We start from the raw sequence: 15,419 nt of genomic DNA, 5'->3' as shown, positions 1-15,419 counted from the left end.
GCCCGCGGCCCTCCCGGATGACATCATCGCTGGAGGACTATATAAGACTGGAGCCTGCCTTCAGCCTTTGCCTTGGCAACGGGACTCCACGCTCCTTGCAGTGTGTGCTGCTGTCCTGAGGTCCTTCCTCGTTCCTTGGATTGTCTTTGGCTTTGACTTCAGACTGGATACTGACCACAAGCTACGCTGGCTGCCTCGACCCTTGCCTGGACACTGACCACAAGCTACGCCGCCTGCCTCGACCCTCGCCTGGATACCGACTTCAAGCTATGCCACCTGCTCGACCCTTGCCGAAACATTGTCTGTGAGTCCGCTGCCTTTCTCGGTCCTTGCCTGGACTGCCTCTCGGGCTTCATCTCCTGCTCCAGACCTGGCCTGCGCTGCTGCTTCTTGTCCCCCTCCTTGGACGTTCATCTCTGCGGAGGTCCCACATAAGTCCGGCCGGCTCCGGCACCCGAGGGCTTAACCTACTGATGGTGGGGGTCCTGTGGGGCTCCTCCCCGCAGGCAGCGCCGTCTCCCCCCTCTGTCCAAGGGTCAACCAGCATAACAGCTGCTTTCATCTCCTGCTTCTTCTCACTCCTTTCCCAGTTTTCTTTCCATTTTACTTTTCCTTCTTTGACTTTTCTCCAGCTTTCCCTCAGCTGACTTTGTTTCTCTTGCCCGTCACCTCTCTTCATATCTTTCCTCTCTGCCTTTCTTCCATCCATCAGCACTTCACCTCTTAGCCTTTTGAATTCCATAACTTTTTTTTAACCTCTCTCCCTTCCCGCTTTCATCTTGTTCCTCCATCTCCACATTCTCCACCTTCACGCTTCTCTCACTCCCACCCAGCTATTTATTTATGCGTTTTATATACCATCGTTCCAAAAGTAGATCACAACGGTTTACAAATTTATTTATTTAACGTTTTTTATATACCGACATCCGTTAGAAACATCACATCGGTTTCCATAAAACAAGAATGCAGCCAACATGTACTGTTGGAGTATTGCATATCTATGTCCTTTGTGGAAAACAGTACACACACACACAAACTAACTGAGTTCTTGATCACATCCTTAAACAATTCTTTCAGGTCAATTAGGCAATTTTCTACTAAAAAAAGGTTTATTTATTTGTGCGTATCATTGTATTTATATACTTACGTTTGTGCATTTCATTTAAATTATTTAAATTTTCTTCTGTATGTTGTCAAAATATGTGCACACAATGTAAGTTCATTTCATTTTATTGACATATGTATGTCACCATTATTTATTTATATGCAGTTATGTGTCATGTGTATCTTTACTTTAATTTTCAAATTTTGCCCTTAACAGCCCCTGAGGCAGCTCCTGCGAGAGTGAAACTCGGCCAGAGTCGGGCAACTCTTTAATAAAAGCATTTTTTACACCAATCTTCTTCGTCTCGTCGCTTACTAGCAATATTGGATCGGCTTCCGCTTTGTTTTTTTTAGAAAAATACCAGATAATGACTTAACTTTTGTAAGGAAAAATACAAGATTTTCATTATTTAATTTGCAAAGTTATTCGTATGAGCCACATAATTATTGCAGATCGTCAGAAACTTTGCTGCAGTGTTTTCAAACTTGCTGAGGAAATCTAGGAGCTGTGCCTCGGACCCTCTCCGTTCTGTCCTCATGATCTCCTTTCCGCTTGTTCACCTTTCTTTCTTTTTCTCCCTCCTTCCTTCCTCGTTTCTCTGTTCATCACCCTTCTCTCTCCTGTGGCTCTCTCTGTCCCTCTTCCCTGCCTCCTCCATAGCCACGTTCATCTCTCTCTTCTCTCCTTCCCCCATCTTGTGGCTCTCCTCTGCTCCTCTTCCGTCGCTCCTCATACCTCTTTCCCCTGTGACTCCCCGCTGTCATTCTCTCCTCTCTGCCTCCTTTCTTATGCCCCCTGTCCCTCTGCCCCTCTCCCCTCACTCCAGTGTTGCCAAATGTTTCCTGACACGATGCACCAGCGCTCCAGGGAAGAAACGGGAAGGTTGCCACAATTAAGGGGTGAAGCCAAAAGACCAAACTGTGAGGGTGTTAAAGCAGAAAGGAGAGAAGCACTACAGTTTGTTAACCACTCCCTTCACCAATCACTGTGGCTGGAAGAGGGAAAAGATGGAGAGTCCATTAATTAGAAGGGTTTTTTTTAACTTTTCTTTGCTCTCCCTTTCCAGAGAAACTTAACCTTGCTTCCTAAGCCATGAAAAATAAAAGCTGAAAGCTAGCAACTCAGGTCCTGCCAGAGGTATAGATAAAAAGCAAGTCAAGCCACTTACAAAAACATACAATGTAAAACTGAGAAATAACGTCCTGGTGAAAAGCAGTACACGGGGTGGGAGTTTATTGGTGCGCACACAAAAATGTGAAGCTACAGCGATTAAAAAGCACCGTTGGTTCCTCGAGTTTGTGTGGCTTTCAGGTACTATTGTGTTTGCTGTCACTGTTGCTGCCCTGGGTGACTGCCCAGTTTGCCTAACTGTGAAACCGGCCCTGAAGGGTAACCACTCTATTGACTGGATTAAGGGCCCAGGGGTGCAGGATTCTGGAAGGAGCTCTGGTGCACGACCTTCAATGGAGAACTTTCACTGCAATAACTGAACTCAAAATATGCAATGAAGTCTCATATGACACCAGGATTCCTTTGAAGAGAGGATAAGTGAAAAGGAGAAACTTGGGTAGAATGAAATTTAGTTTAAATGTAAAGTTTACCGGCAGAGAGGCACAAAAATAGAAATCTGCTGCAGTTAAAAGACAAGAGTGAAGAAAAACTCAAATGGAATCTGTTTAATTGTGAATGTGGACACTAAATCCAAGGATTCGTTCCATCAGAGGAGGGTATTGAAATCAGAAGCTATAAACCCTGACTGAAGCACAAGTACTCTGGCAGAGTGAACCGCTGTTTGTCAAAAAAAACAAAAAACACAAAGCAGTTTTTCTTTGAAACCTGCACAGAGTTTGGAACTAAATTTTCTAGATAATAACTGAGGAGAGAAAATCTAAGGAAGATTTCTCTCTGTTAACTAAAACCCTTGTTTACCAGACCTGTATTCTAGTAAGGCTGACAGACACATAGGGCTGAATTTACTAATGCTGCAAGGCATAGTGAATCCCGTGGTAACGGGGGCGGGGGGGGGGCGGTCCTGCGATAGCCGGCAGCGATCGTACCTTCACGGTGCGATCACTGCCGGCATCGCGCCAAATAACCACCATAAAAGGTGTAGTCATTCGGCATGAAACTGACAGCGATAAAGGCGCTTACCTTTATCTTCGTGGCGTCAGCCCCGGTGCCGCCACGACTCTTCCTCTTCCGGGGCTGACGCTGCCCCGACTCCGCCCCCATCTTGGTATCGCACGCGATAAGGGACTTTTCGCGTGTGAAACGTCCCTTATCGCATGCGATCTGCTCGGTAAATGACCCCCCCCATAATCAGAGAAAAAAGTAAATTTGAGTAGCTGGCAAAAAATGAGATAAAGCCACACAGTTTTTTTTTATTGTTTATTTTTGTATTAGTTAGTTCAGAAACCAGTTCAGTGGTTGCAGCGAATGAGGCATACACATACCTAGATTCTGCCAGAAGATAACTCGTGAAAATAGTAGATAATCTCTCTTTTTGATTTGGAAAAGCTCAGGATACTAGGTGATGTGGCTGTATATGGACCAAAGGACCCAAAGATCAGATGATCAAAGATTTGAAGAAGAAAAAGGCGTACCTACACACTCCAGCAATACCAGCAAAGATTGCAGAACGGAGAGGTATTTCTTGCACCCCTGTTACCAAGACAGTGCCTGTCTGGCCAGAAACACAGACAGAAAATACCTACAGAAATGCTCAGGGGCACCCAGGAAATGCTGCACAGAGTGCGGCACATGTAGGAAAGACCGACAGAAATTCAGTGTTCTCACCGCTTGAGGACTGAAGATAATCTATGTTTACCTGGTGATTTTCTGAGTAAGAACTGAAACGAGCAAGAAACAATGAGGGAAAATCTTTTGAGAAAATAATTACACTCTTGGCTTATGAAATTTGCACTACAAGTTTGTATTGATCATTTGAACTAGAACTTATCTGATTTTTTTCCAGTGTTGGTGGTGAATCGTTGTACCTGCGAGTTAAAAGAAAATAAAAGTTTTAATATTTGAAGTTCTTTGAAAAGAAAAAAGGAAAGTAGTTAATAGTGAAGGGCAAACACTTAACGGAAATGGAATTACCTTGACGGTGTTAACAATGTTCCTGTAAAGTATTTTAAAAAGTTTTGTTTCCAAAATAAAATTGTCTTCAATTCGTGTACTTTTTAAAAATGCATTTTATTGAAGTTGAAAATTTGAGTCAAAGTATTTATTGCTGTTAATTAAAAACTAATTGTATCTCAGGATTTTATTACTGATTTTGTTTTTTTACAACTCAATCTCATGGCACTACTTCTCCCTCTTAGCTGGAGAACCCACTTTTATGTTTTTTACGTGTTCTTTTATGTGTGACTGCCGCTGGAGAAAAAGCGAGGGAGTGAGAGTTTTTTTGCTTTGGCCCAGTGATAGCTTTAAAGCTTTCCCTTTCCTATTCTGCCCTTGGGTGTTACATTAAGAAAATCAATTGAAAAAAAAACCCAGAACTACAAATCAATGTTGTACATGTAGTGGCAGAAAAGCCAGGACTGGATCAGTCTAGTCCTCTTAGGGCCTATTTCAGACCGTCTAGTCCTCTTAGGGCCTATTTCAGACCGTACGAAAGTGCCCGGGAGAGGGGCACCAGCCCGCTCTCCCACCGAAAGAGACAAAAGAACTGTGCCCTGCATCCCGCAGGGAGCACAGAAGAGAAGGCCTGAAGAAAAAAACACGAATGTGATGCAGCTGACAAGGAAGGTACCTAGTCCTCTTAGGGCCTATTTCAGACCGTACGAAAGTGCCCGGGAGAGGGGCACCAGCCCGCTCTCCCACCGAACTAGTCCTCTTAGGGCCTATTTCAGACCGTACGAAAGTGCCCGGGAGAGGGGCACCAGCCCGCTCTCCCACCGAACTAGTCCTCTTAGGGCCTATTTCAGACCGTACAGAAAAATGCCCGGGAGAGGGGCACCAGCCCACTCTCCCACCGAAATAGTCCTCTTAGGGCCTATTTCAGACCGTACAGAAAAAATGCCCGGGAGAGGGGCACCAGCCCACTCTCCCACCGAAATAGTCCTCTTAGGGCCTATTTCAGACCGTACAGAAAAATGCCCGGGAGAGGGGCACCAGCCCACTCTCCCACCGAAATAGTCCTCTTAGGGATGTCAAGATGATAATCAGAACTACAAATCCCTACATGCAACAGGGGGGGGGGGGGGGAACCAGAACTGGATCAGCCTGTTCAGTTGGCTTGGGGTCAGCTGGCAACCCTACTACTGCCTCCATTATTGCTAAGTAGGTAGGGGGTTTTCCCACTGAATTGGGCTGCTTTTTGGAATTTATATATATTTTTCTTTAGAAGTAATGCTGGGATTGGATAAAATAATCCTCTCTATTGCAGACAGTATTTATTTTGTGTGAATCTGCGCATGGTGCTGCCAGAACTCAGTTGGGGAGGGAACAAAAGGGGCAGGGTAGGGTAGGGTAGAGCAGCTGAAGTCAGCTGGGAGAGGAAAAGCTGGAGGCACTTTTGGTCTCTTTTGTCTTCTCTCAGGACTGTGAGACTTCTTTTTCGTAAGAGATCCGTTTTGTTCTATGGCCAGAGAATTTGGATTTACCAGCTATCACCAGGTCAACCTAGGAATAAAGGAAAACGTTTCTAGTCAAGTGAAGTCCTGGCTATAGATGCACAATTTATACTTCATTACCTATGTAAATGTCAAGCATATATATTTTGAGCCATCTCATTTGAGCTTTTTTTTTTTTTTTTTTAGTTTCTCAGGCTAGCACTGTTTACCTTTTTCCTGTGAAACTGGCATTATAATTACAATTTGCTGTTTACTTCTCAGCTTTTATTTTCTTAGTTTGGATTTATTCATTCTAATACGATGTGCAAACGGTTATCGGTATATAAAAAAAAAACCATTTAAATAAATTAAATAATAAGATCCTGGGTGCTCCTATTACTTTAAAATGAGAGGGTCATTTGTATTTATAACTTCCGTTTAATTGCACTTCTTTGTATTTGAGTTTATTCTCTTTTTTTTTTTATGGATGTCCTCCCCCCTCAGTTTCGCTTGTGTTGAACAATTTAAAATTTCAATGAAGGTAAAAAAAAAAAAAAATAGTATCTACAATCGTATTGCTTTGCAGCGGTACCGGTACAGTGCGACAAGGAAATGCTGAATTCCCATTGCCCCCCACCTCTTGCTCTCTCTGACGCCACGGCCACCCCTGTGTCCTTTGTTCACGCCCTCAGTGTAAAGCTGCCCCGCCTCCCGGGTGATGTCATCAGCGTGGGCCCGCACTGTAAAGCTGCCCCGCCTCCCGGGTGATGTCATCAGCGTGGGCCCGCACTGTAAACCTCCCCCCTTCTCCTCTGGAACGTCATCAGTCTGCCCTGGGCGGGAGGTGGAGCAGCTGCTCTGTACTTTTTCCATAGCCCAGCAACGCTGGGTTCAGGCAGAAAGAAACTCACCAGTCCCCTCCCCAGCTCGGATTCTCCCCCCTCCCTGTAACAGCAAGAGCGCAACACTCAGCTCCTCCCTACCCCGATTCATTTCTAATCCTGAAAGCAGCAAAAGAAGCCAGGAAAATGCCTGCAGGAGCTTCTGCTCAGGTAGGAGATTGCACCCCCCCCCCCCCCCCATCCTAAGCTAGGGTATTCGTTTGTACTCAAATGTTCTGTAAGCAAATCCGTTTAATTACAGACATTGGAGGTCACTGTAGGTTTTTAAGGGCAGTTTTAGTGTATCTTGATATTTATTTTATTGAGATTCTTGTGCTTTAAATGTTACGAATGTGTAACCGCTGGGCGGGACGGATCCTTTTCACTGGCACCCAAGGGCGCATAGAAAAAAAAAAGAATTAGAGACGGGGCCCTTTCTGCACCACTCCTCAGTGTCTCTCTACACTCCTTTCTTCCCACCAGATCACCTTTACATTCTGAGGCCCAGGATTCCTTTGTGGGGACCAGTGTTGCCAGATGCCAAAAAAATATGTTTAGAGCCCACCCAATCATAAAATCTAACCCCAAAAGTAGCCCAATTCTCAAAAGTTGCAAAAATAATTTCTATCATGCAAGATCATATGCAAATTCCTGCGTTGCATGCAGGCAAATTAACAAAATTAACAATGTACATAAAAAAAGTTTAAAAATAACGCTGGAAAAGCCTAAAAAATCGAGGTCATGTTCAGTGTTGCCATAACATAAGATTCATCTGAGAAGCTGTGCAGAGCTGCGCCATTCAAAATATATTAGAAGCAAGTCCAGGTTGGGGTCCTGACCCCGCCATGGCAGGTGCATGACCCAGGATCACCTAGGGCAGTAAATATTCCTGCACAGGTCCTGCTGACCCCTGTACATTCAGTGCAATATTTTAAAAGCAAATGCAAGACATAGTTAAAAAAAAAAGTATGTGTTGTGCAGATGGGGAAGTCTAGTGCACAGTTTGGGTTTGAAAAGTGTGCTGGCAGACATGGGGCGTGCACGGGACACGGGACAGACCCATGAGCGGTGGTGGTCAGTTCTCAAAGCTGCCACACAGGTTTGGTAAACATGTGGGCTCAGGTTCGTAGAAGCTGCGGATATTCTTCTCTCTCTCTCCTCTCTCATTCCTTCCTCCCTCTCTCCCAATCTTTTTCTTTTCCTCCTCTCTAGTCTCTTATTCCTCCCTCCCCCTCCTCTCTCTTTCATTTCTGCCTCGGTCTTTTCTCTTGTTCTAAATGTTTCCCACTTCCCCTCTGCCACTCCAGCCTGCCTTAGACCTCCCTCTCCCCTGCTCATGTGGGTCTCTGGCGTTCTGCGAGCCACGAGCGGTGCCCTGCAGCAGACAGGACTAGAATTTGGTGGCAATTGCAGGAAAAAAGGAGGTTGCTTATTGCAGAGCCCGTGAGCGTGTGCGAGCTGATTAGAACTGTATTTTCTTCATTAGTCAGGGGGAAATATGGGAATCTTAAGAGGTGAGCCGAATTATTGATTGTAAGCCCTCTGGGGATAGGGAAAAATACCTCCAGTACCTGAATGTAATCTGCTTTGAAGCGCTGAAAAAAAGTGCAAAAAGCGGAATATAAAAATCTAAAATAAATAAAATAAAAAAATGCCTGGGCTTGTGCGGCTGAAATGATTACTCTGACACGCCGGGAGGGAAGGTTAAGAAGCCTCGGGCCTCCCTTGCATGCCGCGTGCAAGGTTTGACGCCATCTCCGCCTCTCCTCGGCTTTGCAGCGCCTTTTCGCGGGCAATTATTGTTCATAAGGAAATCTGATAAAAAAACAAAAAACCGTCTCAGCATTAAACCTTTTTTTTTTTTTCTTTTTTTAATGTTGTTGATTTGTCTTTCTTCCATGCCTTGTTTTTAAAGAAAAGGAGGGAAGAGGCTTGCGGGAAAGTTTCCTGTACTTGCTTGGAATGGGAAGCAGGAAGGTAAATTGCCGCAGCCCCACCCGCTCTGCACCTCTTCCAGCAAGACGCCCCAAAAAAAACAACCCCCCCCAAAAAAAAAAGTTGCCCCAAATCCTGCAACTAAAAAAGCTAAGAATTTCCCACAGCCACTCACAAAACCAAGCCCAATTGTGCATGTGAATCGCCCATCTGGTAACACTGGTGGGGACGAACAATAGTTCTTATGCCTTGCTTTCTGATTACAGCCCCTTCTCCATCCTTACTTCACAGAGCTAGCAATTAACATGGTCCCTGCATGCAATAAACACACGCGGGCCGATACAGTAAAAACGTGGGCGAGCGCCCAGGCCACTCTCCTGTGCACGCGATTCAGTAAGTTAATTTATTTAAATTAGGCCCGGCGGTAAAAAGAGGCGCTGGGGACACTAGCGCGTCCCTAGCGCCTCTTTTTTTGACAGGAGCGGCGGCTGTCAGCGGATTTGACAGCCGACACTCAATTTTGCAGGCGTCGGTTCTCGGACCCCGCTGACAGCCAGCTGAGAACCGGACGCCAGCAAAATTGAGCATCCGGTTTTCGACCCGCCAGCCACGGTCCATTTTTAATTTTTTTTTTTTTAATTTTTTACTTTTTTAAACTTTCGGGGCCTCCGACTTAATATCGCCATGATATTAAGTCGGAGGGTGCACAGAAAAGCAGTTTTTACTGCTTTTCTGTGCACTTTCCCGGTGCCTGGAGAAATTAACGCCTGCCTTTGGGTAGGCGCTAATTTCTGAAAGTAAAATGTGCGGCTTGGCTGCGCATTTTGCTTTCTGAATCGCGCTGGAATACCTAATAGGGCCATCAACATGCACTTGCAAGTTGTGGGTGCTATTAGGTTCGGGGGGGTTGGACGCGCGTTTTGGACGCACTATTACCCCTTACTGAATAAGGGGTAAAGCTAGCGCGTCCAAAGCGCACGTCCAAATGCCGGTTAACAGTGCGCTCCGTTGGAGCGCGCTGTACTGTATCAGCCCAACAATAAGAAGAAGGGGCTGTTTCCAGTTTATTTACTGATAGCTGATTAGATGACTGAATACTATTTAGACTTCAGTTCTCTTCTTATTTGAGTTCATAAATAATAAGACAGTAGAAAGAATAGATTTGTGACTCCATTTCCTTAGCAAAGTCTCCCAGTTTCTTAACTGGAAGCTCTCTGTTTACAGCACATTCCTTCCTCCTTCAGGCCCAGAACTTTTGGACTGAAATCTGTTCCGTCCTTCTTCAGTTCCCACTCTACAGCTGAGATCTTCCCGCTGGAGGTGGTTAAGAGTATATGCGGACCCAATTTATCACCAGAACTTGGTCCCAGATTTAATACTCTTTAGTATCCTCTTCGAATCCTTTAGCTGTTTATGCAGTGCCACTTACTATAGCAGCAATAAAGTTCTCCTTACCCTTTTATGCTGATTCATTTCTGGCTTCCTTCTGCTAGTGCACTTCACAGGGATGGAGCTTGCTATACTTATTGAGGTAGATCTTAAAAAAGTATCTTATAAAATCCGGGGTAGGCGCGCGCAAGGCTGCGCAAAATCGGCAGCCTGCGCGCCGAGCCGCGCAGGCTGCCTCCGTTCCCTCCGAGGCTGCTCTGAAATCGGAGCGGCCTTGGAGGGAACTTTCCTTCCACGTCCCCCCACCTTCCCCTCCCTTCCCCTATCTAACCCCACCCCCAGCCCTACCTAAATCCCCCCCCTACCTTTGCTGTAGAAGTTACGCCTGCTTGAAGCAGGCGTAACTTGTGCGCGCCGCCTCGGCATCCCCCGGCACAGGCCGCAGTGCCGGGGGACTCGGGACCGCCCTCCCGGCCCGCCCCTGAACCGTCGCCATGCCCCCCGGACCCGCCTCAGACCGCCCCCTGACACACCCCTGTCCTGCTGACATGCCCCCCCAGGACCCGCCCCCTCCCGCCCCATTTACGAAGCCCCGGGACTTACGCGTGTGCCGGCGGCCTGTGCAAAATAGGCGCGCCGGCACAGGGTTTTAAAATCTACCCCACCTGGAGTACTGTGTTCAGTTCTGGAGACCGTATCTCCAAAAAGACAAAGACAAGATGGAAGCGGTACAGAGAAGGGCGACCAGGAAGGTGGAGGATCTTCATCGGATGACGTACGAGGAGAGATTGAAGAATCTAAATATGTACACCCTGGAGGAGAGGAGGAGCAGAGGTGATATGATACAGACTTTCAGATACTTGAAAGGTTTTAATGATCCAAAGGCAACGACAAACCTTTACCATAAGAAAAAAATCAGCAGAACCAGGGGTCATGATTTGAGGCTCCAGGGAGGAAGATTCAGAACCAATGTCAGGAAGTATTTCTTCACGGAGAGGGTGGTGGATGCCTGGAATGCCCTTCCGGAGGAAGTGGTGAAGACCAGAACTGTGAAAGACTTCAAAGGGGCGTGGGATAAACACTGTGGATCCATAAAGTCAAGAGGCCGCCAATGAAGAGTGGGTGACTCGCCAGAATGATGGCTACTGCCTGGACACAATACCCTTATTCAATAAACATACACATGCTTACTGTGACTCAAACATCGCTCTAAGCTTCAACAGCAAGAGGAAATGGAAAAAAGGATTTGCACTCACAAAGAGGGGAGCAGCTGGCTTGTTACGGCGGTTACTACCCCAAACCAAATATGCCTGATACTTCACTTTCAATGCATATACAGCATAGCTCTCTGCTTCAATGACAGGGGAGAAGAATAACTGATACTTCACACATCCAGCAGAGCTCTCTGCTACAACGGCAAGGGAGAAGAAAAAGGGTTCGCACTCAAAACGCGGGGAGTAGCTGGCTTGTTACGGCGGTTACTACCCCAAACCAAATGTGCCTGATACTTCACTTTCCATGCATATCCAGCATGGTTCTCTGCTGCATCGGCATGGGAGAAAGACTGATACATCACGCATTTCCAGCATAGCTCTCTGCTTCAACGGCAGGGGAAAAAAAAAAATTAACAAACAACGGCAGGGGGAAAAAAAAACCAAAAACAAAAAACTGATGCTTCACGCATATCCTGCATAGCTTCAACGACAGGGGTGAAGAAAAAAAGGATTCGTAATCACAAAGCGAGGAGTAGCTGGCTTGTTACGGCGGTTACTACCCCAAACCAAATGTGCCTGATACTTCACTTTCAATGCATATCCAGCATGGCTCTCTGCTTCTACAGCAGGGGAGAAGTAAAAAAAAACCAACAAGAGCTGTACAACATAGTCTAGGTAAAACAAATAAGCATGGGTGTAGCTTGCTTATCGCGGCGGTTACTGCCCCTACTACCCCTAACTAATCAAGCTAGATATTTCACTTGCATGCAGCTCCATCACTGCTCTCTACATTAATGGTGGGGGTGGAAGGGAAATAGAACAAGGAGCTAAGAGTAACAGATAAGAATGAGAGAAAAAATGTGTGAGGCTTGCTGGGCAGACTGGATGGGCCATTCGGTCTTCTTCTGCCGTCATTTCTATGTTTCTATGTTTGTTTCTGGATGAAAGACGTCCCTCCTTAATTAGTTTGGATTACTGAGTCCCCGGGTACCTCGTGCCAAGTGGAAAAAACTTTTTAGCTGAAGCTAAAAGGGAAAACTTAAGCAAGAAGGATGGGTGGAGTAAAAACTTCCTCGCTTCCAACAGAGGAGATAATGCAAAAAAGAGAGTTAACTCCAAAATACTTCTTCCTCTGCCTCAGGTCCCTGTCGGGTCTACACTTGGGAGGAGATGTAGCGCACTGCTGGTCTTACTTACTGTAGTGGGTAGGAAAACTGGTGATTATTTTGTCATAGATTACACAACACACTTATTTCTAAGTATAGAAGTTTTACTTGTAAGTCTGAGAATAAGCAATAAAAGCATAGAAGATTAGAGTTTGAATTAAAGAATATGTACACAGAAATACTTCCCCTCGCAGTTACCGAATGTGAGTCTGATATATCTTTGTAGATCTGGGAACACAGTGCGCTGGGAAACCAGCAACAGCTCATCAGGCACCTCATTAACCACTGTTAATGTCCAAAAGCTTTTCTTCCGAGCTATTCTGTCTCCGATTTCAAACAGTTACAGGCCGATGCAAAAAACAGCGCGAAAAGCGGGCGCTGAAAAGTCAGCGCCCGCTTTCTAAACGTGCGCATGGTGCCCGCAAGGGGGGGGCGCCATGCTATAAGCAAATTAGGGGGTCACGCTAGCCAGGAGGTGCTAGGGTCGCTTGCGCGACCTTAGCGCCTGCTTGCTAACGCGACCCCCTCCGCGGCTGCCGGTTACGAAAACCGACGCCGGCAAACTCGGCATCGGTTTTCATAACTGGCCGTCTGCTTTTCTCTACTTCTTTTACATGCGCTCAGCTATATAGGCGTTAATATCTGAGTGCTAAATGTGCATCCGAGACGCACACCTTTATTTTTTTAATGCGGAGGGAATGAGTAATAGCCTCATTTGCATGTGATGAGCGCTATCGCATTCACTCCAAGTCGGACGCGCGTTCAATAGGCGCTAATCCCCCTGTTGCATTAGGGGGTGGATTAGCGCCTATTTAACCCGCGTCCGAGTGCGGGTTATATGCTTGGTTGAGGACTTGTATTTTTGTTACAAGCAGGCCAAGAAAACTGGCATATTTATTCCCAAAACCTATAGGCCTTATAATCAAATAATTACACTAATAATATCAGTGACTCTCTGCGGTACAATATTCTTCCGCAAGCTAGCGCCTTAAAATAATTTCCCACGCTTACCCCAAATCCATCCTTGAATACAGGGATTGAGGCTCTCACAGGGAATTCTCAAAAATTGGCCCAAGAGTCCAAAACCAGTTTACAAGGTGGCAAAGTCAAGTCAACAGGAGGCTGACTCCTAAATGGAAACTCCGCCTTATTCCTTTCCCCATAACTTAGGGAAAAAAAACCAAACTGTATGGCAGGAGGCTGCAACTAAAAATCCCCCAACTGGTCTGAACCAAAGCTGAACTGAAAATCCATGAGGATAGACTGTGCATTGGGATGATGGGTGACACCATCTGCTTTTCCCACCCCCCCTTTCACTGCTTCCTACACAGACGCTCCCCAGTAAATCGGTGCATTCCTTTAGTAAGAGGCCCCTTACATCTGTGAACTTGTAGCTCGCCTTGAACTGGGAAGAGTGTGAGAAATAAATCGGCGAGAGAATGAGGCGGAAGCCCTAGGAAGAGCTTCCCAGGCAAAAAGATTAAAAACCAGGGAGCTGCTGATTGGAAGGGCAACAGGATCAATGAGTACGGAAGCTGATTTGTTATGGAAAGAGAGAGAAAGTTCAGTATTTTTTTAAAATAATCTCTCCTCTCCCATTCTTATGAAGGAACCCATCACCCGTCCCTAAGAAAGGTTAAAGAAACTGCTGCTGGGGATTCTGTCGAGTCTATACCTGCTCACGCATTATCATTATTATGCTTTGCATATCCTTTACTTGCCAAGTTTAGTGTTTTTAAAAAGAAAAAGGGAGACCTGCATATTGACAGGTGTTAAAAACACTGCAGTCCTGCCCTCCTCTGTGCAAACCCTGCTGCAGCTTTCCAGTCTGGGACCCTGCAGAGTCCGCCCTGACTTTAACAGGAAACTGAGCAGGGCCAGATCCCAGAAAAGACGCTTCAGGGCGGCGTTTCCCAAGCAGCGGGCTGTAGCTGTGGATCCGATGTGCCGCCCCAGCCTTTGGTTTCTCTTCCCCCCCCCCCCCCCAACAACCGGCCTGCAGGATGCCCTCCCGCCAGCAGGGGGAGCCGGAGAGCAGTGCTTGTCTGCTGCTCTTTCTGTTTGCCCCCCCCTGCAATTGAAACTGTACAGGGGGGACCCCTGTAATCTCGCAAGTCTGCAGTTCCGATCACAGAGGGGGGAAACAGGCAGAGGAGAAAGAAGCAACACCAGGGTTAGTGCTGCTGGAAGGAGGCAGCTGAGTTTGCTAGGAAGCTGGGGGAAGGAAAGAGAAAGGACTCGTGCCAGGGAGGGGCGAGGGTAAGAAAGGGAAGGTGACTGGCTCAGGGAGGGGTGTGGTGGAGTGAGAGAGTAGGAGGGAGGTTGATGGAGAGAGGGGAGGGGAGGGGTGGAAGGAGAGAGTAGGAAAGGGAAGGTGATGGAAATGATATCGGGGGGGGGGGGGGTGGAGGGAGCGGGGTAGGAAGGGGAAGTTGATGATGCCAGAAGGGTGGAGGGAGAGAGGAGGGAAAGGGAGGGGAGGAGAGAAAAGGATGTGGGTAGAAGGGAGGGAAAAGGGAGGAGAAGTTGTTGATGCCAGGAGGTAGAAAGAAAGGGAAGAGAAGGTGATGATCCTGGGGGAGGGGGACAGGAGGAGAAGGTGATGATATCAGAGATGGGGGGGGAGGGAAGGGAAAAGGTGATGTTGCCAAGGGTGGTGGAGAGAAGATGAGGAGTGAAGGGAGAGGGAAGAGAGGGGGAAAAGATGGTGATGATGTGAGAGGGGTGGGAGATAGGGGGAGAGGGAAGAGAAAAGTTGATGATGCAGGGGGCAGATTGGAGGGAAGTGGATGATACCAGGGTTTGGGGGGGAGGGGAGAAGAAAAGAGAATGATGATGCCAGGGGGGGGGGGGGGTGAGGGATAGGGAAGGTGCTGAGGTGCCACGATAAAATGAGCCCGATGCCACAAAAAAAAGGTGGGCAGCACTGTTTTAGGACCCTCCTGAGTGTAAGGAGAGAGATCAGGAGTCAGTCACATAATAACATGGCGTCCGGCTCCTGGGTGTCACTGGTTTCCGGTTGCTGTAGTCCTGCTCTGGGACTGCGAATTGATTGGACTCAAAAAAAAAACCAAAAAACAAAACCCTCTTCCCCCTGCTCTTTTGAGCACCAGCGCATCGAGGGCTCCTGGAGTATGAGCCAGCTTTGGAAGTGTGAATTACGGGGGTAA

The 15,419-nt window shown here is 46.9% G+C and overlaps 1 protein-coding gene across 1 annotated transcript in view; it reads left to right on the top strand.

The window, feature by feature from the left end:
- The first annotated feature begins 6,459 nt into the window (after positions 1–6,459).
- The window catches only part of LOC115083761 (oocyte zinc finger protein XlCOF6-like), a 29,885-nt gene continuing 20,925 nt past the window's right edge, over positions 6,460–15,419 (top strand). The window contains 1 exon segment of the mRNA XM_029587768.1: positions 6,460–6,716. Within this exon segment, the coding sequence (XP_029443628.1) occupies positions 6,693–6,716 (24 nt within the window). The 5' untranslated portion in view covers positions 6,460–6,692.

The sequence above is a fragment of the Rhinatrema bivittatum genome, chromosome 2 (genome assembly GCF_901001135.1).
Source record: "Rhinatrema bivittatum chromosome 2, aRhiBiv1.1, whole genome shotgun sequence".
Classification (NCBI taxonomy): Eukaryota; Metazoa; Chordata; class Amphibia; order Gymnophiona; family Rhinatrematidae; genus Rhinatrema; species Rhinatrema bivittatum.
The sequence above is the reverse complement of the archived record's forward strand: the minus strand, read 5'-3'. Positions and strand labels throughout refer to the sequence as shown.